The sequence below is a fragment of the Neophocaena asiaeorientalis genome, unplaced genomic scaffold (assembly GCF_003031525.2).
Source record: "Neophocaena asiaeorientalis asiaeorientalis breed wild unplaced genomic scaffold, Neophocaena_asiaeorientalis_V1.1 scaffold317, whole genome shotgun sequence".
In the NCBI taxonomy this organism is placed as follows: Eukaryota; Metazoa; Chordata; class Mammalia; order Artiodactyla; family Phocoenidae; genus Neophocaena; species Neophocaena asiaeorientalis.
This window is the reverse complement of record NW_020173114.1, coordinates 4,816,256-4,839,843: the sequence shown is the minus strand read 5'-3', so window position 1 is coordinate 4,839,843 and position 23,588 is coordinate 4,816,256. Positions and strand designations below refer to the sequence as shown.

At 35.7% G+C, this 23,588-nt stretch overlaps 1 protein-coding gene across 3 annotated transcripts in view; it reads left to right on the top strand.

The window, feature by feature from the left end:
* EVI5 (ecotropic viral integration site 5) overlaps window positions 1–23,588 on the top strand; it is a 206,187-nt gene that overhangs the window by 165,661 nt on the left and 16,938 nt on the right. For all 3 annotated transcript variants that reach the window (XM_024743628.1, XM_024743627.1, XM_024743626.1), the window contains one exon: window positions 9,300–9,395. In XM_024743628.1, the coding sequence (XP_024599396.1) occupies window positions 9,300–9,395 (96 nt within the window). The remainder of the gene's footprint in view (window positions 1–9,299; window positions 9,396–23,588) is intronic.

The window sequence follows — 23,588 nt, the reverse complement described above, 5'->3', positions numbered from 1 at the left end:
TAACCAAATGTAACCATGAACCTTGGTTCAATTGTGGATAATAATAAAACATTTTGGGCCCTTTTAGGAAAGTTTGAATAGGAAGTACATGTTTAATGATGCTGTGAAATTACTGTTAATTTAGGTGTTGTAAGGACATTTGGTTACTTTTAGGAGATGCATGCTGAAATATATAGTAGTGAAATGTCATATCTGCAATTTACATTCAGATGTTTCAGAAAATACACAAATAGGAAAAACAAAAGCAAATGTGGCAAAATAGTAATTGGTGACTATAACTAAGGGGTATATGGGTATTGTACTATTATTTCAGCTCTTCTGTAGATTTGAAAATTTTAAAAATTAAAAAGCTAGAGAAAAATTTTGCAAGATGTTAATGATAGACTAGATGCTTTTATATTTCATATAGGGTGCTTTCTGCTACCTTCATCTACACATGTAGTATATTAAGTGGGTGTTAACTGGTTAAATTCTTTTTTAAAAAAAAAACAACCCTCTAAGCAAATTATCTGGTTGTGTAGAGCATTAAAAAGTCTATGGCTTGAAACACAGCTTTTTAAAATCTGCTATCTTCCTGTCTAAGGAAGTGTCCTTCCTGTGGCAGGATAGGGGTAAGTTATAACCAGCCTTAAAAACATAGATAAAGAAACAAACAAACAAGAATGGACTCTTAGGCATGCCTATTACAATTTCTCTTTTAAAATGAGGCTAATTCATGAATTTAAACAAACCAGGGCCCCTGCCTCCTCTTTTCTCACTGCCACAATATTTTTTAATGTTGTCCACTGCTAAACCACACTTTTCTCTCAAACACTTGTTCAAAGCAACTTAATAACATATTTATCTCAGTTTTGCTGCAACATAACATGTAAAAACATGCTGCTTAGAGCTATACAGTAAACATTTCATGTTTTCTCTTCAATCTTTTAGCTTGATATGCATTACCATACTTAATTGTTCAACCTTTTTAAATAGTATGTTGGAGTACAGTAGACGTAGGTGAAGGTATTTCTAATTAAAATGTCCACTTTCTGCTGTGACTTACACAAATACATAATTCACTTATTTCCTGCTGAGCACAGCATTTATGATTTTTCAATCAACAGATTGAAAATATTCAGGTAACAGAATATTTTACATATCCTGAGCACAGTCCATCTCTACCTCATCCTTTCTGTGATTAGAGCTCCCAAATGTTGCAGGGACAAAAACAGGTGAAGGTATATGCCGAAGGTCGTTAATCAACCGTCTAGGTAGTTGAACACCGAATCACTGCTCTAAGTAAAATATTCCTCTATACACATTTATATGTGTTATATTAAAGCACATAGCTTTGGGGCTATAACAGTCTGTTACCTGATAAAAAAAAGTTTAGAGAATTGGACTCCATATTTCCCTTATTTATTGCCATATCTCCTCATAATATTGGTACTTTAAGTTGTAAAAGAATTATTTTGTTGGTCCCCAAATCTTTGGTTTTTCTTCATTCTTTAGAACAATTAGTTTTCAGTCATAGGGGTCATACATGTGGAATTTTCTCAGATCCTAAACATTTTATTTAGTTCCTCATCATGCATTACCAAACTTTAAATCATATTTTCTGTTTGAGAGCTGCGTTAATCAAGACAGGGATTTGAGTTCAAAATTGAACCAACCTCTGCAAACAGGGAACTGACCAGCTGAAACTATCACAGAAATAATGTGAAGTGAAACTGATAGCAGAATTGAAAGAAATTAAAGAACCCTTGACAGTTTTCCTCTATTTTTGTTTTTAAATATATTCTCTCTGGAAATGTAGCGACTATTTGTAGATAAGTTTATCAGTCTTGGTCATTTACCACATTCACCATTGTGGTAGTTGTAAAAACAACTCTTTTTTTATGTAAAATTATACTAAGTAAATTCTGTAATGAGTGTCAACTCATAAAATATTAGAGATTCTTAAGAAATAGGGTAAAAATTAAGCATTTTATAATTGGCATATAAATAGAATTTTGAATTTGTGTTTAAAAAAAATAGTTAATTTTCAAAGATGGTTCAAACCAGTGCGTTTCAAGTGTAGTTTACGTCACACTGGTTATGTCAGAATCACCACTTGTTTAGCTTTCAAAGTATACTGATTTTCAAGCTCCATTCTCAGACATTTAGAATTCAGTAGGTCAGAAATTGGTTCTCTTAATCTATATGTTTACAAAACTCCCAAAGTGATTTTTTTTTTCCATAATCATCATTTGGAATCATTGTTTTAAGCGTTTCATAGATTATGTTTTTTATATCATGGTGTTTATTTACTTAGCCATATTTTTAAAAATATTTATTAGGATGTTTTTATTGCAGGCAACCCAATTCTGGATTTGTTAATGGCATAAATAATATGGCTTAAATAATAAAGGGGATTTATTGGCTTACATGCCTGAAAAGTCCAGAAGTAGGGTGTGAAAAGTTTGGTTTGAGCTCCATTTTGTTGTATTTAACCATGATTCTTAAGGCTCAGCCCTCCTTGTCATTTTTATCTTCAGGAGGTTTTCTTTATTGTGCTAAAATGGCTTACCAGTGAGCTTTATACCCACATATCGTAATATCCAGAATAAGAAACTGTACCCCATACTTTCCAGCAAAACTTTTGAGTGTCACACTTTGAGAAACCCCTGAACCAATCACTGTGCAAAATAGATGTGATCATCTTGTTTGAGTTAAACCCCACCAATCAGGGCATACCTGTGGAGTTAAGGATCAGGATAATTCCAATTCTGTCACCACTACATAATGAGGGAGAGAGAATGGATCTTGAGGTAACAACCATAAAATCTACTACAAAATATAGAGATGAACTATAATTTAGCCTGCTCCAAAATTATATTGTTTTAATGAAGTACTAATTGTATGATTTAATCATATTGCTTTTTAGTTTCTTAAGTTTTTAGTAAAATGTGAAGAAAGTAGTATCCATTCTAGAGCAAAACATGGATTTTTAAATGAAGAAACATTAAGTAACCTTTGGTAGATATGTGTCTTTTCACATATGTAAATGAAGAACAGTGTGGACCAAGTGCTTACTTTTTAGCAGGCTGGGGAGGGAGAGGAAATTAATTGTTTTGTATTGATGACTTCCTCCCCATATTTTATTATGAAAAATTTCAAACATACAGAAGTTGAAAGAATTGTATAGTGAACATCATAAACTCACCACCTCCATTCTAAAACTAATATTTTGATATATGTTTTAAATGTTGCTTTATCAGATACTTACCCATCCACCATTCTAGCTCACTTATATTTTTGATGCATGTCAGAGTAAGTTAAAGTTGTCATACTTTACCCCAGTCACTTAAGCTTACGTATTATTAACTAGAGTTATTAATGACCTTTTGACTAAGAGGCTCATACATAAAGCTCATGGCTTAAGGCCTTAATATGAATTAGATTATTTTAGACTTCATAATGGTAATTCCTAAAATAATCATTCAAAGATAGATCTAAGAGTGAAATATGCATTTAAAACTTTCATAAAGTTACTTTGTGCTCTCTTGATATAGTTTCTTTTGCTGTGTGAAAAAAGATATATTTAAGATCTGTTCACTGAAATTACTGACAATTGCCAAAATTGTTTATATGTTGGATCTCTTTAAGTTTGTGACTTACCTTATTAGTTTTGCTTAGGAAACCAGTTAACTGGCAATCTGTTTTTGTTATCAGCTGGACCAAAAGAAAACCTCAAGAAAATGCAGGTTCCTGGTAAATTTATTAGCGTAGCTGACATTTTCCCACCTGCTTATCAGAAAGAACCATGTGGACATTGCTTGAAAATAGAAAGCTATAAAACTACTTGCAAAAAAATCTTAAACATTAGAAAATTGAATGAACTGCCTCAGAAGTGAAATTAAATTGATATCCACTTATTAGAATATAATAGTTAATTGTATTTTGGGATGTTAGAAATATACAGTTACTCAGTTTTTACATTTAAAAAGGATCCTTAAAAGGCTTTATATTAACATATTTAAATGAGACCCTATTTGTAGAACATAAAAATCACAGACTTTTAGATAAAAGGTCATTTTTATACATTTCAATTTATTAAATAGCATTTAGGACATCTCTCAGTTTTTACTTCTATTTTTGAAATATCAGCTATATTCCTTTAAAGCAGACTATTGAATCAAAATGCCCCAAGCAGAGCTTTCCAGCTGTTGTGTCTGTCACACTGGTGTGCTACTAATGTGTGACAAGTGTGCCAGGATGGTAATTGTCTTTTCCTGGGGTCACTGCTAGAGCCTGGAGTTGCTTAATCACCCTTCCTCTTTCTTCAGTTTAGCCAGTGTGCCTTATAGGTTGTTTATTGGGGTATCTGTCTGTCCACAGAAACAGCAGTTTGTTTATTGGGGTATCTGTCTGTCTGTCCACAGAAACAGTGGTTTGATGGGCATCAGAATCTTTTTGTTTGGAAAAATTTTGCAAAAAAAAAAAAAAACCCAATAGTAACCTTTGTATTTAAATCTAAAAAGAACAACTACATGCAATTAGATTTGATCAAACATATAAAGTGTTTCTCTTTGAAATTCTGCTTTTCTTCTGCAGTTAATAGAAATTCAAAGAACACCATTTTTTTAGTCATAAAATCTAAGAGGGCTCCTTTGATTTTCACAAATATCTTTCAGGAGTCTTTTTTTTAAGCTAAAAGCATTCCATTTTTTATTGTGAAATTTCTTAACTGCCGTTTTTCACTAAACACTACCTTTCCTCCAAAGAAATCAAACTGCTATAACAAACTTTTTAGCCAAACCCTACAAAGACCCACCTTTGGAAGAAACAAATCTTTGGAGTCACTTGATCGCTTTTAAAAAAATTTTTTTTTAATTTATTTATTTATTTTTGGCTGCATTGGATCTTCGTTGCTGCGCATGGGCTATCTCTAGTTGTGACGAGCGGGGGCTACTCTTCGTTGTGGTGTGTGGGCTCCTCGCGGAGGCTTCTCTTGTTGCGCAACACAGGCTCTAGGTGTGTGGGCTTCATTAGTTGTGGCACGCGGCCTCAGTAGTTGTGCCTCACGGGCTCTAGAGCGCAGGCTCAGTAGTTGTGGCTCACGAGCTTAGTTGCTCCGCCGCATGTGGGATCTTCCCGGATCAGGGAAGGAACCTGTGTGCCCTGCATTGGCAGCCGGATTCTTAACCACTGCACCACCAGGGAAGTCCCTTGATCGCTTTCTGTAAAACAGATTTAATGATTTCTATCTTGCCAAGCATTTTTTTCATGCAAGTTTTCCTGTAGGGAAGAAATGGTATTAATTATTGTTACTGGTCATTCTACAGCCATTCAGACCGAAAGCATTTCTGCGTTCTTGAGCTTCTTTCCTACAATATTAGAGCTTACCTTGGGCTTTGTCATTTTATTTGCCCTGAAAATTTTATGTTATCCCACATGATGATATTGCTATGCAGTGTTCAAAATCCTCAAGACCTTTGCCTTTATTGGGGACCTGATTTAAAATCACCTTTCTCCAAGTCTGATTCCAAACCATAAACATTTAGCTTATTTCATTCAGAAGGATTTCTCCCTAGTAGTGGATTGCACTTTACATTTAATCAACCATTTCAAGGGAATTAGTATGACATGATAGTAAAATTAGACTAAAATTTAAAGCCATCAAAAAGGACAGCTGAACACATGTTAAAATGAGTAATTCTTATCAAATTACCCTGTTTTGGAAGTATATTTACTTACTAAATTTCTGCTGCCATTTCTCATGTCACACATGGGATTTAGAAAGTACTTTCTATAAGAATAAAGGCTTCATTTATTTACGTCAATGACTATTCTTCTTCCAAAAATTTTTTTCCTACATTATTCCTTCTCTTCCTTCTCTCATGCACTCACTACTTAATCCGTTCTGCTTAACATCATCTTTGCCATCTTTGAGATATACAGGACTAAGGCGGAGGAAGTCTAGAGCCAGGGAAAATCTTAGAATGAGATGGTTATGAAACAGGTTGAATTTGGGTGGTGGGTTCATTAGTCTTTATTATAATACTCTTTTGTTCTTATTCTGTGCCTTTGAAATATTTCATTTAAAAAGTTGAGTGATTAAAAGTAAGATGCAGGTATAAGTACATGTAAGTGGTATTGGACAACTGTAAATTGATAATATGGGTCATTAGCTTAGGGCCATAAATGCAAGTTGCTATAGTTTTTTTTTTTTTTTTTGGCTGCATTGGGTCTTTGTTGCTGCGTGCAGGCTTTCTCTAGTTGTGGGCAGCGGGGGCTACTCTTCCTTGCGGTGGGCGGGCTTCTCTTGTTGCGGAGCATGGGCTCTAGGTGCGCAGGCTTCAGTAATTGCAGCACGCGGGCTCAGTAGTTGCGGCACATGGGCCCTAGAGCGCAGGCGCAGTAGTTGTGGCGTCCTGGCTTAGTTGCTTCGTGGCATGTGGGATCTTCCCAGACCAGGGATCAAACCTATGTTCCCTGCATTGGCAGGCGGATTCTTAACCACTGCGCCATCAGGGAAGTCCCTGCTATAGCATTTTATCTTTAATTCTTTTGATATTGCAATTACCGTTTAAATCAGCAGAGGCTGAAATAAATACATAAAGATTTTTGTAACAAATCCAAGAAAGCTAATTTGTGTGATCCTTTGCATAGATTTCCATATATTCTCTTCTGTTTCATTATTTCTCATGTTCATGTTTCATTATTTCTCATTATTTCTCATAGTGCAGTAAATTTAAGGTGAAAAATGTGTCAACTGTTGCTGTGACTCTTACACAGACAGTTCACTCAGTCTTTCATTTAAGTTTCCTTATCTAGGAAATATGAATAAAAATAATACCTATTACACAGGGTTGTTGTGATGATTACATATAAAGGACTTTGAACAATTCCTAGCTCATTGTAAGCCCCAGTCTTTCTCCACCACAGCTCCACAAGAGAATTAAGTCCTACAGAAAACTGAGTAACTATTTTCTCGATTCTTCTAAGGATGGTACATAGCTAGTACGATTTTAGATGCATGGGGGTAAGTTAAATCATTACATACAATGATGCTTTAGGCATTAGGGCTTAATTCCTGTGGGGAACCTCAATTGTGAAGGTCTAATAAGTGCTCAAGATATGTTAGCTTTTATTTTTTTTTTGGTTGCAAGGGACAAATCCATATTCGAACTGGTTTAAATAATAAAGAGACTTTATTGGTTCATATACCTGAAAAAACAGGTAAGGAAGGCTTCAGAGATGGTTTGATTAGGATCCTGACTTGGTATCCCTGCTGTTCTATTGGTTCTGCTATCATTTCTCTGGCCATCATACTAATACTTCTAACTAAATCTTCAAAAAAATTTTTTTCTTAAATATGGGAATGTGGGGCTTCCCTGGTGGCGCAGTGGTTGAGAGTCTGCCTGCCGATGCAGGGGACACGGGCTTGTGCCCCGGTCCGGGAAGATCCCACATGCCGCGGAGCGGCTGGGCCCGTGAGCCATGGCCGCTGAGTCTGCGCGTCCGGAGGCTGTGCTCCGCAACGGGAGAGGCCACAACAGTGAGAGGCCCGCGAACTCCCCCCGCAAAAAAATATATATGGGAATGTGGCTGAAAACCATAAGGTGTCTCTTGTATATATTTAAGAAGCCCTGCATATTTGGAATATAGTAATTGTTAAGTTAGTTCTTTGCTTAGATGATTATATGTGATATTCATGTGTTTAAATGTATAAGAAAAGTTTTAAAGCCTGTAGAAACAGTAGTTTTTCTTTTAAATCTATACAAACATTGGTTACATCAGACTGCTTTAGCAGGCCAAATTCCAGTAAAAGGTTTTTAAGGCAGGTTGCCAAAAGAAAAAAATAAAATAAAAAAGGTATGTATAGGAGTAACTTGATGAAAGGATTTGCAGAACACGCTAAGGGTACATAAGAATGAAATCAAGGTGGCAAAGATAGTTTAACACAGAAGAGCAATCCTGTTGGCATGGTGCCCTGACTCTGCAGAGGCATTCTGTTGCCGGAGCAGCTCTGTCTAGTTCTTCTTTCTGCCAAGGATGTTAGGGGAAGGTGTGTAGAAGAAAAGTAGAGGCTGGATTTGGCTGCATTCAGAGGTCCAAACCGGATAATTTCCAAGGTCCCTTCTTACTGTGAGTGGAAAGAAACATTTTCCACATTGGAAAATGCTCTTCACTACAACCCATTACAAGGTAATTGTACAGAACCTAAGGCACCTTTTTAAACCTACTTTTAAAAAACCTATAAATATTTAGATACCACTAAGATAACTTTTACAGGAACTTCAGAGCTCTTCCAAATCAAAATGTATTATCTTTCTGCTCTATGTATACTGATATTGAATGATCTTCAAGTTGTATTCTTGAGAGATAATAGCAAGTGTAGAACAGCTTGTATAGTGTCGATAATATGAGTAAAAATATGTGGGTATACATGTGTGTTTGATTATATATGTAGAAAATACCATGGAAAGACTACACTAAAAAAACTGTCAACAGTGGTTGTCTCCATGGAAGGAAACTGAGTGATGACTGTTGAAAGTGAATTGGTACTTTTCTGGCATGAGTAGTTTCAGTAGATGTTTCTGCATCAGAGCTTCTTAACATTTTAAGCATCAACTTCCTAAACAAATAATCTGGAGATAACAGAAACAATCCTGTTTTCACTCTTTAATAAGTTCTTTACCTTCAAAGTACATTTGTTTTCAGGTGGTATAAGAAAAAGGCAGCTCCTCCCCTTCCTAGTCTACTTCCCTGGAAAATGATCCCAGCATGATTCTAGAACTAGTTCTTAGGATTGGAGCACCTTTTAATCACATTCCTGAACTAATTAAACAGAAGAGATTCAGAGCTGTTCTCCCCTTTTAAGAGTGGTTTGGAGAACCTGTTTTATTTCCTTCTCTGTTCCCCAGCAAAAGCAGGTTTGTAGTGTAGCTGTAGGAGGCTTACAACCTTCTCAGCTAAGCATTGAATCTCTTATAGAACGGATAGAAAAGCATTTGCCCTCAAAATAACTGGATACATGGCTTCTGAATTCTAGGGTAATTTTTTTCACTAGTAGACCCATTTGATTATTGATTTCTAAGAGTTTCTCAAAAGGTACATTTTATAAATTGTATTAATATAATAAGCACTATTTAGAAATATTCAATATAGTTTACTATTAATTATTGTACAGAAATAGTTTGAGAATAGTTTTGTTCAGAATTTAGCCGATTAAAGGATATACCCTTGTGCTGTCCTGTATCTTCAAATGTTCGAGTATATGCTGTGAAAATTGTCTCTTGATTTTGCTTTGTTGTATTGTCACAAAACAGAAAGAAGAAGGAAAGCTTCAAGGACAGCTTAACAAGTCTGATTCTAACCAGTACATTAGGGAACTGAAAGATCAGATAGCAGAGCTGAATCATGAGGTAAGTGATAAATTTTGATCTTCACATATTTCTTTCTTCCTTCCTCTGTATTGACACAGCACTTTATTATTGCTTATGACTGACTCTTTCATGGTAAGTATTTTCTGTGAATCTTTGATTATGATTAATAATAATATTTTGGAAGATTACCTTCTTTTTAACATGAATTTTTCTGTTCCAATATTGAGGATTTATTTTCCTTAAACCTCTTTAATCATGATCTGAAATGATCAATTAATATTTGTATGGGAAATATTTCACTTGTTTATTGTGATCTGAAAAGGTAGTTTGTCTAGGTGTCAAAGTTACTTAAATTAAACGAAAATTTTCTTTTTACTTCTATAGTAGATTTGTGGTATTTACCGTTGTGGATAGAGGGAAGTTTTTTTTACTCTTCTTTTTCCCAAGCGGTATTACCGAGATTGCAAAAAAGGATACTTGCCTAATATCAGTTAACAGATTTCTTAGTATCTGAATACTTTTTAAACTGGCACTGCCTTGAATCTGTGAGATTCAGCTCATGAAATTTTCAGATAGTTTTACTAGATACTATACTAGGTAATTTAAATTATTTAAAATAATGTGTTTTGATTAGAGAGACACTTTTTATTAATGTGGCTCTAGGTCAGTTTCCTTTTTATTTTAATGATAAATATCTGGCTAAACATGAATGGAAAAGTGTGTTTCTTACCTTGAATTATTTATATAATAATGTTTATTCACAGTGATGAGATTTGAATGGGTAACATAAACCTCATTTGTTAAGAAAGAAACTCATTTTCTTCACTAAATTAATTTAAACCTCAAAGGAAAAAGTTTGGATATTACCCTTTCCTGGTATTACACTCTTCAGTGAAAGTCTAAGTGTTTTGGGTAATACCTCCTGGAGGCAGTCAATCTAAGTAAAATCTGAATGAAAAAACAAAACATTAACAAAAATGATAAATCTTAGATGTGGTTTAATTTAATTTGTCCTGAAATTTGGGAGGTCATGCCTATAAATATTGATTTTCAGCTCTGATAACATTTGAGGGATTCAGGATCATGTATAATCTTTACCTATTCTTTTGCATTTTTTATAATCTGTTCTGATCTGGTAGCCATGAATGAAAGAACGAGTTACAAATAAGCATGTTGTAGAAACCCTTATTCTTTTGAGAACCCTAAGAATTATTCCTTATGTTCAAAGATTTTCCCAAACGAAATTATGACTAAAATAAAGCAATCTCCCATTTATAATTTTGACATCTAGTGATAAGGAATGTACCTTAACTAAAAATAATGATATTCTCGGGCATCCCTGGTGGCACAGTGGTTGAGAGTCTGCCTGCCGATGCAAGGGACATGGGTTCGTGCCCCGGTCTGGGAAGATCCCACATGCCGTGGAGCGGCTGGGCCCATGAGCCATGGCCGCTGAGCCTGCGCGTCTGGAGCCTGTGTTCCACAGTGGGAGAGGCCACAACAGTGAGAGGCCCGCGTACTGCAAAAAATAAATAAATAAATAAATAATGATATTCTCCTCATCAGGAATGGCAGAAAATATAATAGTTATGAGGTTTAACTTTAATGTAGGTAGGGTTTTTTCTGTGGCTTGTGAAAGCAATCTTTTATCTTATGCAAACATGAAAAGAAAATTACTTAACAGGTAGAAGTTTCTTCTGTTAAAATAGAGAGCTAGATTGTGCAAATTAAAAACTAGAACAGTTTGTGATAAGATGCTAATTAGGTGATTCAGAATAGGCCAGAGTCCTGGGCTTAACCGAGTCCCAGTTAGAAAGCATAGTAGAGAGGAGAATGAGTACAGCTGGGGACCACACAAGCACACAGAGGTGAGAGTGGGTATGGGGTTGGGAGTTTAGAGGAGGCCAGATTTGATTAAGAATTAATGTGACTAGGCTTCCCTGGTGGCTCAGTGGTTAAGAATCCACCTACCAACACAGGGGACACGGGTTCGAGCCCTGGTCCGGGAAAAGCCCGTATGCCACAGAGCAGCTAAGCCTGTGCACCACAGCTGCTGAGCCTGCACTCTAGAGCCCATGAGCCATAACTGCTGAGCTCGCGTGCCAAACTACTGAAGCCCACGCTCCTAGAGCCCATGCTCCTCAACAAGAGAAGCCACCGCAGTGAGAAACCTGCGCGCCGCAACAAAGAGTAGCCCCCGCTTACCTGTCACAACTAGAGAAAGCCCACATGCTGCAACGAAGACCCAACACAGCCAAAAATAAATAAATAAAAAAATAAATTTATGTAAAAAAAGAATTAACGCGACTGCGTTGTGGAAATAAGGTTAGACTGAATAGAGCCAGCTTATGGTGAAACTTCAAAGCTAGAAGAGATTAAGTTTACTATTATAGATAATGTGAAACCACTATAGGTCTCCAGTTGGAGACTTCTTTTCATTATGTTTTCTGAGCAGATTTTAATATATGCACCTGTTCAAAGTTTTATAACTAAAGAAAGGATAAGTGAAAACAAGTGAACGTTTAAACTGAGATAAATGGTTGTAGTCAACTTACTATAAAAATTACTCTTTTTTGGACCAGGTTCTTGAGAAGTTTAAACAAGTTGTCACTTCTTTAGTGTTTTTTTCATTCTTGTGTATAGCACTTCACAGTGGTAAAAAAAAAAAGATAACTGAAGTCAATCTAATTGCTCCAACTTAACTTTTGTCTGTATGCTAAAATTTGCCAGAATCTTTGGCTTTCAACATAAGAATTGACTTTTAAGTGTTAATGTTGTATTTGAGCATGTGACTGTTAATAGTCACTTTGTTAGCTGATCTTTGTACTTCTCTAAATATTGAAGGAAATAGTGAGACAAACTTTGTAGATTCATCTTCCTGAAGATACAGCAATGTTGTACATGTTATAACAGCTATGACCACTTAGCATAGTTAGCTGTATGAAATAGTAAAGAGGATTAAGCAGGTTATTTTTTATGAATGGCTGAATATATTGTTAATCTATAAAATAACAGTAATAGATACTATTCATTGGTCTGTCAGCCAAGCATTGTGTCAGATACTTCATATTTATTACTACTCATCTTCATAATAATCCCATGTGATGGTGGTATCCTCAGTTGAATGGATGTGGAAACAGACTCACAGTGATTAAGTAACTTTTCCCAAGATGATGCAAATAATAAATGGTTGAGCCAGGGTCTAATCCAGTTTGGCCTGTTCTTTTCTGTGCTGCTTACAGAGACATTAGATTATAAAACATGTCATCGATGTTTAAAATCCTAAGAATGTCAATTAATGACAATATTTTAACTGTGTTGTCCTCCTTGACACATGAATCTGCATATATCCAGTAAGTAAATTCTGCAGTTGACCTAGCCACAAGGGCTCTCTCTGTTAACATTGCAAATAGAGATTTATCTTCACTTTCTGCACCTTACTGTCATCCATCCATGTGATTTCTATGACTCCCAACTCCTGCGATTCCTACCCTCACCACCTAATTTTGCTCCTAGTATTACCTACCTACCATAGCAGTCTTTTAATTTGAAGCCTTTTACCCTGCCAAGAGCTTCACAGAAGCCACTGTGGAAACTCTTGCTGCCCCAGACCTGGCAGGAGCTGTGGTTAAATCCTCCCCTTAACCCTACATTCTGTCCTCATGGGAGACATAGAAAAGACCCAAGGTCCCAATTTAAGTGCTTTCGTTATCCCATCTTCCCACCTCCTGCCCTTTCACCCATCTATCCTCACATCACCTACTCTGTACTAGGCACTGGGTTTAGAACTGAAGAGAAAGAAGATTGAAACACAATCCATAGCCTCAAGGGGCTCACAGTCTAACAAAGGATATAGGCGTACAAATAAACAAATTGTAATACATAATGAAAAGTATAGCATTATAGTAGCTACCATTCATTCAACAGCTGCTCTGTGTCAGACACTGTACTAAGTATTATACTTCCTTTATTTCTTTTAATCTTCACAACAGTCCTCTGAAATAGGTAGCATCATTATTATTCATGCTTTACTTGTCATAAAACTGAGGTTCTGGGGTATTAAATAACTCCCCATGGTCATACACTAGTCAGTGATAGAGGTAGAATGTTAGATTATATAACTTTAAGCCCATCCATGCACTTAACTACCATATGCTATATAGCCTTCTTTGAAACATACAGGGATAAGATGGCAACAGCATCTGGGCTGGGTTTTGAAAAATGAAATTTTTTCAGGCAGATTGGACATCAGGAACATTTCATTCGGAGCCATAAAACAAAAATGTAGATTCCAGAAATGAATAAGCCATCTACTTTTTCAATGCTGATCTGTCTTCTTGCAGCTGCCGACCACTAAAGACAAAGAATATTTTCTAAATGCCAGGAAAGGGAGATAGAAGGAGGTAGAAAGTTAATCTCATTTATAAGCCAAAGGAAATGTACTCAGAATTCATTTATGTATTGACATATTGAGAAGTATAATCATATGGTTCACCCAAATTATCAGTTGACTAAGCTCCTCTGGGTTCCTTGAAGCCTTGCTACCATTTACGGTATTGTTTCACGCGAAAATACACGCTAAACAGCTGATTTGAAAATGTTTTTGGAATACACATTTTATGTTTTCACTTGTTCTTGATGGTGATGTGTTCCAGTGGATGTTCTAGGAATAGGTAAATTTATTCCAGACTGAAGGTAGTTCACTTATACTAAAAAATATTTCCCCATTATACAGCTTTGCTCAATTTTTATGTCTTAATAAAATATTTTTAATGTGCTTTATATCCATAAAGTCTCACAAAAGTAATTCTAGTTCTATTCACTTAGTAGCTTTTCAATGTAAAGCAAGTATTCCCCATTTTTATTAAGCTTTCTATGTTGTTGCTAAACCAGGTATAGATCTTTTGGATAATTATTTTAATCTTCACAGTTATCCTGTGAAAATTATTATTCCCATATTATAGGCTCACCAAGGCTAAATAACTTGTCCAAGGTCACACCTATTCCTGATACTAAGACCAAACAACAGTTTCTTCATGGCTCTTTTCATAAAGAAGACCTTCTAGTATGAGTCCATCAGCTATTATCCTTAACATTCTGTAATAGTATGGGTTCATAATCATAAAAACTGAACAGTCTAAAGAACACAAACTGTTTTAAAACTTTTCTATAGAAGTAAAACTTACAGAAAAGTGCCCAGGTGACAAGTTTGTTGCTCAGTAAATTATCACAGTAATCACACCCATGTAACCACCATCCGGTCCAAGAAATAGACCCCAGAACTCCATTCATATTCTGTCACAACCTCTCCTTACTACCTCCTCCTCCAAAATAACCACAATATCAGCTTCTAATACAGTGGTTTTAAGTTTTTGAATTTTATATAAATGGCTTCTTATGGTATATTTTCTTTGGTGTCTTCTTTTGCTCAAAGTTGTTTGTGCAGTTTAACCATGTTATTTTTAAATGTATCTATAGGTTATTCATTCTCATTGCTGTGTAACTTTTCTTTGTGTAAATATACCACAGTTTATCTATTCTGTTCGTGAATATTTGAATTACTTCTATTTTGGCCTTTTAAGAACATTGCTGTTATTTATACTCCCATGAGCAGTAAAGATAGTTTCTATTGTTCTGCATCCTCATCAGCATGTAGGATTGTCAATCTTTATCTAATTTTAGTCACTGACTGTGAAGAGGATTCTCATTATGGTTTTAATGTGTGTTTCCCTAATTACTAATAAGATTGGGTACCTTCCCCCCAGCATCCAGAACAATATTGGCATGTGGTAGTTACTCCATGAAAACGTTTTTAATGAAGAAATGATTGTGAAAGGCTTTGCTGATAACATAACATATAAGTTGTGATAGGAATGCTAAGAAGCTTCCTGATGTGTGAAAAGCAGTGGAAAGATCATGCCTGGCAGAAGAAGCACCTAGCACAAAGACCCTAGACAAAAATGAAGTGGACTTTTTGAGAAACCATACTAATGTGGCTGGAGTGTAGCACAGGGCGGGAAAAAATGGTATGAGGTAAGATTAGAGAGGAAGACAGAGTCAAATCATATACGGTGTTTTGTAAGCCAGGATAAATCATTTGAGTTTTATTCTTGGTTGAGTGGTAATGGTCTTAAGCAAAGAATGATGTGATTTGATTTGCCCTGCCTGCTATATGGTGAATTGATTGTAGGAAAGTAAGAATGGAAATAGGGAAGCTCATTAGGAGGCTGTTAAAATAAAATAGTCAAGGTAAGAGCAAAGGTGACTTAGAAGGATGGCAGAAGTGGAAATCTTAGCAACGTGCATGTATTAGAGATATGTTTTAGAGGCAGAGAATTTGCAGATGGATTGTATGAGGGACATGAGAGTGCAGTCAGTGACTCCAGAGATTTTTGGCTTCATAGTTGAGTGAATGGTTGGTGCCACTTACTGAGGTTAGGGAAGGGTAGAAGATCCAAAGCTTTGTTTTGTTTATGTTAAGATTGAGATTTCCTGTTAAACATTAAAATGAAAATAGCAGGTAGACAATGGGTATGTGAGTATGAGGTTCTAAAAAAGAGGTCAGGGCGGAAAAATAGGTTTACTAGTCATTGGCATATAAATGGCATTCGTAGATAAAGAGAAGGAGATCCAGTAGCAAGTTTGTGGGCTCCTGACCTTTAAGGTCAAGAGAGCCAGCAAAGGAGACTAAAACCACCAGTGGGATAGGAGGGGAACTGGGAAGTGTGAAGATATAGGAACCCCCCAAAAGGAGACTTTCAAGAAAGAAGCATTTCAGCATAGTTGTTTTAATTAGATTTTTAAACTTCCCTGATCCATCTGAAGAATGAATTTATGTAAAGAGGTTTTGTCATCATTTTTCACCATTTATCAGAAAACGGTGGATGATTTATGAAAGAACTTGAGAAGGATCGATCTATGGTCTATCACTGAACGGTTACTAACACCTCCTTCATGAAGAAATTAGAGAACTGTTAGCTATTTCAGGACAAAAAAAAAAAGAAAGAACTATTACAGGATGCTCTAAACAACGTACAATCCGGGTAAGTGGAACCAACTTTCTCTCGAAGGATAGACATTGTGCTGGTTTCCAAAAGGTCTTCTGTCTTCCTGTCTCCTTTGTTGGGGAGGCAGGTTTTTTAAGTTAAGCCGTCGTATGTCACTAGAATCTTCTTTTTTTTCTTCTAGCCAAGTATGAAATTAGGAGTTTGAGTAAATAAAAAGAAATCTAAACAAAGCCCTTACTGCAGTTTTGCTTAGGAAATATTTATACATGTAATATTTAAGTTTTTAAATTCTGATAACTCTGTTTATATATACCTGAGCTATGGATTTAATTAAATATCTACCAAGCTGTATTTTTAATGTCCTAAACATTCTTAATATGTTTAATATGTATACTCATTTTGTTATCAAGCTAGAATTTTTGAAATAAGGATCTTTAAGAGTCAAATGACAGATGACCCTTTGGTACTGTTTGAGTCTTTTTTTCTTCCCTGTATTTTTCAGTTTAAAAATAGTTAATAAAACCACTTGAACTTGAATTTAAACCAAAAAAAAGAAGAAGAAGAAGCTTTTTAAAGACTCAATAAACATTGATTTTCATCTAGGCATTAAAACCAGAATAAAGGTAGAAAAGAACTTAAGTCATTTGGCTCTGTAGGTATTGGCAGCTATTTTTTCCTCTTTTTGTCCAACTGAATGATTTTGGTTTTGTTTTCTTAACTGGATGCTTATTCTATGCTACTGTTTCTACCAGCGTTTGTTTCCTTTTAAATCTTGCAAAGCTCTGAGTATATTACCTAGTTTACAGAGTGGTAACCTAGAATAAAATTTACATTCTTACAAACAGCTTTGATAACAACAATCTGTATCTGGAGGCAGAAATAAGAATCAAAAATAGTGTTTTCTGTTTGTACTGATGGCTGTTGATAATTGAATTATCTTTTTTAGAAATACAACTACTTTTTAATTTATTTATTTTTGGCTGCACTGGGTCTTTGTTGCTGCGTGCGGGCTTTCTCTAGTTGCGGCGAACAAGGGCTACTGTTCATTGCAGTGTGCGGGCTTCTCATTGTGGTGGCTTCTCTTATTAAGGAGCATGGGCTCTAGGCACGTGGGCTTCAGTAGTTGTGGCACACGGGCTCAGTAGTTGTGGCTCGTGGGCTCTAGAACGCAGGCTCAGTACTTGTGGCGCACAGGCTTAGTTGCTCCGCGGCATGTGGGGTCTTCCCGGACCAGGGCTTGAACCTGTGTCCCCTGCATTGGCAGGCGGATTCTTAACCACTGTGCCACCAGGGAAGCCCTGATAATTGAATTTTAATTTTAAGGTTATTGTTTAAGAAATTTTTCAAAACGTGGAATTTTAAGCCTTCATGTATGTTTTTACAGTGAAAAGTGCTAGGTTTCTCAGTGTAGAAGCTTCTTAATAAAAGAAATTATTTTCTTCAACTTGTTCTTTCTCTAGTTAGAACAATGTGAAGTACCATGCAGGAGCTCACACAAGCCTCAGTGCAAGTAAATTCTTTTTCTCTGCTGCCCCCAAAAAAGGTCCTATGTAGATAATGAGAGATTATAATTGTACTCCTATGAAAATTGGTTTAAGGCCCTTGAATGAAACATTTAGCAGTGGTTTTTAATCTTACAACCTCCATTTACTGATAAAAAAATTGATTCTTAATGACTTATTTAAATGAGTGTTATTACTCCTGTTTCTCTTATATGTTCCATTTTATCTTCGGTAAGCAGCTTATCTTATTTGACGTCATAAGATTAAAAAAATTACTGTACAATATTTTATGTCTGGAATAATATCACTATGTAAAAGACTTAAAGCTGAGATTTCAGATTTATGTTTTTTTTAAACCAGGCATGTTCTTAAAGTTTATCTAGTTTTTCACTTGGTAAATGAGGAAGCTGAGGGCCCAAGACTTAAAGGGACTTACCCAAAGTTGCACAGCTCTTTGGTGGCAGAGACGGAACTACTGCCCAGGAGCTCTGGCCTCTGATTTACTACATCCCACTGCCCTACCAGTCCTGCCGACCAATTTAGCTGTCTCATGGTAGATAGAGTAGGAGTTTCATAGATGTTTAACTGAATTAAAATTAATTACCTCTCTCAGATGAGAACCCAGTGTCTAGATAGTAGAAATTTACTCTCACTTAGTATTCTTTACTTTTCCTTCAGCTTCAGGATCTGAACTTTTATTTGATCTGAGACTGGGGACTTGACTCTTCAGATTCTGCTTCAGTTTCCAGTGGTTACCACTAAAATCTTAGCTTTTAAATATTAGATGATTTTCTGAAAACAGAGGCAACTGAGATTTTTTAGCCAAATCTGACATTTCTAGAAACCAGGTAAAAATAGTCAACCCAATTTTATATATACATATTATTTAAGAAATACAAGCTTACTCAAGGACATAAATTAGCTTAGCTATTCAATACATTCTGTTTCAAGAGTCTGTTATTTAGAGAAAGACAAATATATGATATCACTTATATGTGGAATCTTAAAAAATGATACAAATGAACTTACTTACAAAACTGAAATAGACTCACAGACATAGAAAACAAACTTACGGTTACCAAAGGGGAAAGGGGGAGAGAAATTAGGAGTTTGGAATTAACATATACACATTACTATATATACACTAGGTAACAACAGGGATCTACTGTATAGCAAAGGGAACTATACTCAATATCTTGTAATAACCTATAATGGAAAATAATCTGAAAATCATATATATATGATTTTCAGAGATACATATATAGGAAAATATATATATATATATATGAGTTTGATATTTAACTGGTGACCAAACTTCCAGCAATTGTTTCTAGATTAATTTTTCTTTTAATCTCCAGGGATATATGTCTTTCCATTCATTCTTTGCCTCCAAAAAGAGATACCACATTCATATAAAGAAATCTATAATAATCCCACACAGGATACCTTACTTTTATTCAAGACTTTTAGACCATTTTCTAGTTTTATGTTACATTCATAAAAAGAGTGTTTTCTACCTAATTACATGCATCTGTGTATCCTGTTCCTACTGTAGGTAAAAAGAGATTTTTTTAATTTGTCAATGAAAAATGTGTTTCTAATAATGGTAATTTCATTAAGGAATTGGAGTTGAATCATGAGAATATGAAAAAAAAAGGTCTGGTAGGAGAGACCTTTGAAATCACTTAGGAAAGAAAAATTAAAAATATAAAACAATTTGCTATATACCTGAAACTAACACAACATTGTAAATCAACTATACTCCAATATAAATTAAAGAAAAAAAGAAAACAAGGCAGGAAAAGAAATTAGAACGTAGAAAAGATGAGATACCAAGGAAAGAAGACTCTTAGGAATATTGACTGAAGTAGGACATGCCTCTAGAAGGGTTTGTAATGAGATTTCTAGGATAAACTCTGGGTGAGCAGCCAATTTAGAGAGTACAGAAGCAATCTAGAACTAGGGTTTTAGATCTGAATTAAGGACCAAGTACTCAGAATTAAGGACCAAGTAAATATCCTCAAGAGATATTATCACACTGGCCAAGGAACAGAACCCGTTAGAAGTGTAAAGTCAGACTTGGATATTAAGCTGTGTCAGGTGGAATTTTTTCTGATATTGTGCCAGACACTATAGGAAGTACAGTGTAGTCTTACTCTCAAGGAATTTACAGTCTGATGGGAAGAAGCAGAACAGTTAATTTGATAAAGACTATGTGGTTGGTACTGATAATACTTGATAGTTCAGAAATGGGAGCAAACACAGCACTTAATTTCATTTATTTTAATTAGTGGCTGTTATACTGTCCTTGATCCTCCAGGGCAAGCTAAGCTGTGCATTCCTTGATGGCAAAAGTTGTCTTATTCAACCTTATATTTCTTAGAGTCTTTCAAAAGTCCTGACGCAGTACCATAAACTGATGGATTCAGTTAGTTCTCATGGTGTTCAGATTGTCCTGAATTTGACCAGTGGGAGCTCTTTAAGGCTAGCTTCAGTATCTTTTTTTTTCTTTACAAACCCATTAGTCTTTGAGCATTTTTGCGTTTTCTGGCACTAATAGTACTTTACATCAAATGAGTATAGCTGGATTTTCAAATGTAAGGTAGTGAAACAGTGTTTATTAGTATAGTCGGCCCTCACCATCCTCGGGTTCCATATCCGCAGATCCCGCCAACCTCAGATTGAAAGTATTCGAAAAAGAAATATTCCAGAAAGTTTCAAAAAGCAAAACTTGAATTTGTCACACATGCAACTATTTACATAGTATTTACATTGTATTTACAACTATTTACATAGCATTTACATTGTATTAGGTATTATAGCTAATTTAGAGATTACTTAAATTATACAGGAGGATGTGCACAGGTTATATGCAAATACTACACCATTTTCTATGAGGGACTTGAGCATCTGTGGATTTTGGTATCCATAGGGTCCTGGAACCAATCTCCCTTGGACACTGAGGGACAACTGTACTGATCTGTAAATTGCTTAATAAATGGTCCCAACAATTACTCTTATGACTATTAGATTGGAAACATACCTCACAAGAAACCACTTCAAGGGAAACTGCATGTCAAATACCACTTGGGTTATGAGAAATAAAGGTAGATGATAATAAGCATTTTTTTAAAGGAAATGGAGCTAACTATAAAGCCTAGAGTGATAGTTTTTATAGTTACTTACAGCAGTTCTTAAACAGATTTAATTCAGTAGGGGTGGAAGAGACTTGCTTTCAGCCTTCCCACGAAGAGGCCATCTAATAGTATCTAAGATCTAATAGAAATGATTTAATAGATCTAAGACATGAGGAAAATAAGATATAAATGCCTAAAGCCATTTCAATCATATGTATGATACCAATAAGGTTTTAGCACGACTACAGTATTACTTGTTGACATTTAGAATGATACTAATAAGGTGTGCTTGAAGATTTCATTCAACCTGATATGGGGCAACCAAAATGAGCTATGATTTTGAAATCCAGTGAATTTACTCATATACTCAGGTTTCAAGACTTCAGTATTCAGTTTTTAAATTTCCTTCATTTATTTGAAAGCTGATTATCCCTACTCTTCACCTCTTACTTTCTCCTTCACTATCATGTCACTACTGCTAAACACATTCATAAAATAGAGAAGAGGGGGAAAATAAATACCCATGCAATTTATCAGGTTCTTAATAGCATTTCCGGATTTTGTTTGTTGTTCTTTGGGTTTTTTCATTTGATAAGTTTAGTTTTGTTTCTGAATTTTGTGTCTTTGTTCTCCATCTTACTGCAGGTGGTTGAGAAACTGTCATCCTGGATTGTAGGCCTAGTTCTGCCACTGATTAACTGTGTGACCTTAGGATGCCAATTTACTTCATACATTCATTCAGTGAACATTTGGACATCTTTTAGCTCCCAGGCATGCCTCAGGCTTTCCCTCAGTTTCTACATCCCCAAACAGTTATACTAAATGATCTTTAAAGTCCTTTCCATCCCAGTCCTGTGCTAGGTGTAGAAAAGTCATAGTCCCAATTGTTAAGGAATTCAGACTGGTAGGGAGAGCCAGTCAGTATGGGCAGTGCTGTGGTAGAACCGTATGGTACCACGGCCCAGAAACGTGAGGAAGCCTCTGGGCGTGGGGCTGCCTAAACTCTGTATTGAAGGAAGAATAGAAGATAACCAGGAAAAGGAAAGTAGAAGGATATTTCAGGTAGAGAAGCCATCATATGCAAAGGTTTGGAGACAAGTAGAGAGCAAGTAAGGAAGGAACAGCTAAAAAAGTAGGAGGGAAATCAGTAAAGAGGGACACCTCTGAAACCAGAGAGAGCCTTCCCCTGATCAGTCTGTTTTTAGTGTGTGGTAGTGAAAAAATCATTTGTAGAGATTGATCTGATGGCTGAGGGTAAAGCTTAATCAAACAAGAGGAAATCCATAAAATACAATCTTCTTCCTTGATTATGAGTTATTTTGCTTTTAAGGCCTTGGTTCAAATGATGCATTTCAGAGCCAATTTGAATCTTTTCAATCTAATTTAGGTATTCTTGTGCTATTATTCACCAAGCTATCCAGTACTTCACACTTGTTTTTTAGTGCTCTATTCTTAAGTATTAGTCCAGTTTCTTCAACTACACTAAGATTTTGAAATATAGTCAGTCATTTTTAAAAACTTTTTTTTTTTTGCATCACGTAATTCAATTTTAAAATGCTAGTTTTTAAAAGAAACAGTAACAGGGCTTCCCTGGTGGCACAGTGGTTGAGAGTCAGCCTGCCAATGCAGGGGATACGGGTTCGTGCCCCGGTCCGGGAAGATCCCACGTGCCGCAGAGCGGCTGGGCCCATGAGCCATGGCCACTGAGCCTGCGCATCTGGAGCCTGTGCTCTGCAACGGGAGAGGCCACAATAGTGAGAGACCCGCGTACCGCAAAAAAAAAAAAAGAAACAGTAACATAGTATTGACAGTTTTTCAAACTAGGAACATTTGAAAATGTGCTCCATAAATTTACTGTGTCGATTAAAGGAAAATCGATAAAAGATGAATAGCTAACTCTCTCTGATTTACAAAAACTAAGTTTTACATTGTGGTTGGAAGTCTTTAGTGCAGTAAATCATGTGCTTTTCATGGACCATATCTCACAGATGCAGTTGGACGTGAGATAATCAGATTTTCACTCCCCACAAGCTGAACAGCTGAAAATGTCATACCAATAATACTTGTCAAAGACTCAGTGCTCCTTTCCTGCCTGTCTGATTTAAGTTGTTGTGGTCAGTGTGAGGAACCTGTGATATGATAAGATAGCATTCGTGAGATCATGTGGTTTGCAAGTACCCAATCTTAACTAAGCAGCCTGTGAGCACCTCCGAATGAGGAAGAAAGGGATACTAACCTTGTCTGTTTGAAAGCTTATTTTGTGTTCAGTGATAAAATAGTGTGGGTGTGTGGCCATATATATATAGTATATATTTAAAATTATTTTTCCATCAGGAGTTTTAGTTTCTGAAGAAAATAAATACTATAAATGCATTCATCTCCTTTAACTTCAGTCTAAAGGATTAAACATTTTATTGCAAATATTTTCTGCCTGTTTAAAATGAGACTGTAGAAGGTAGCCATCATTTCTTTTTCTGTTGAGAAAAAAACTAGATGTTAAAGGTTAATATTGTTGGTGAATTTTTTTAATCAATTAAAATTTCTGCATTTCCTAAATAGAAAATTATTTCTTTTCAGTCTGGCAAT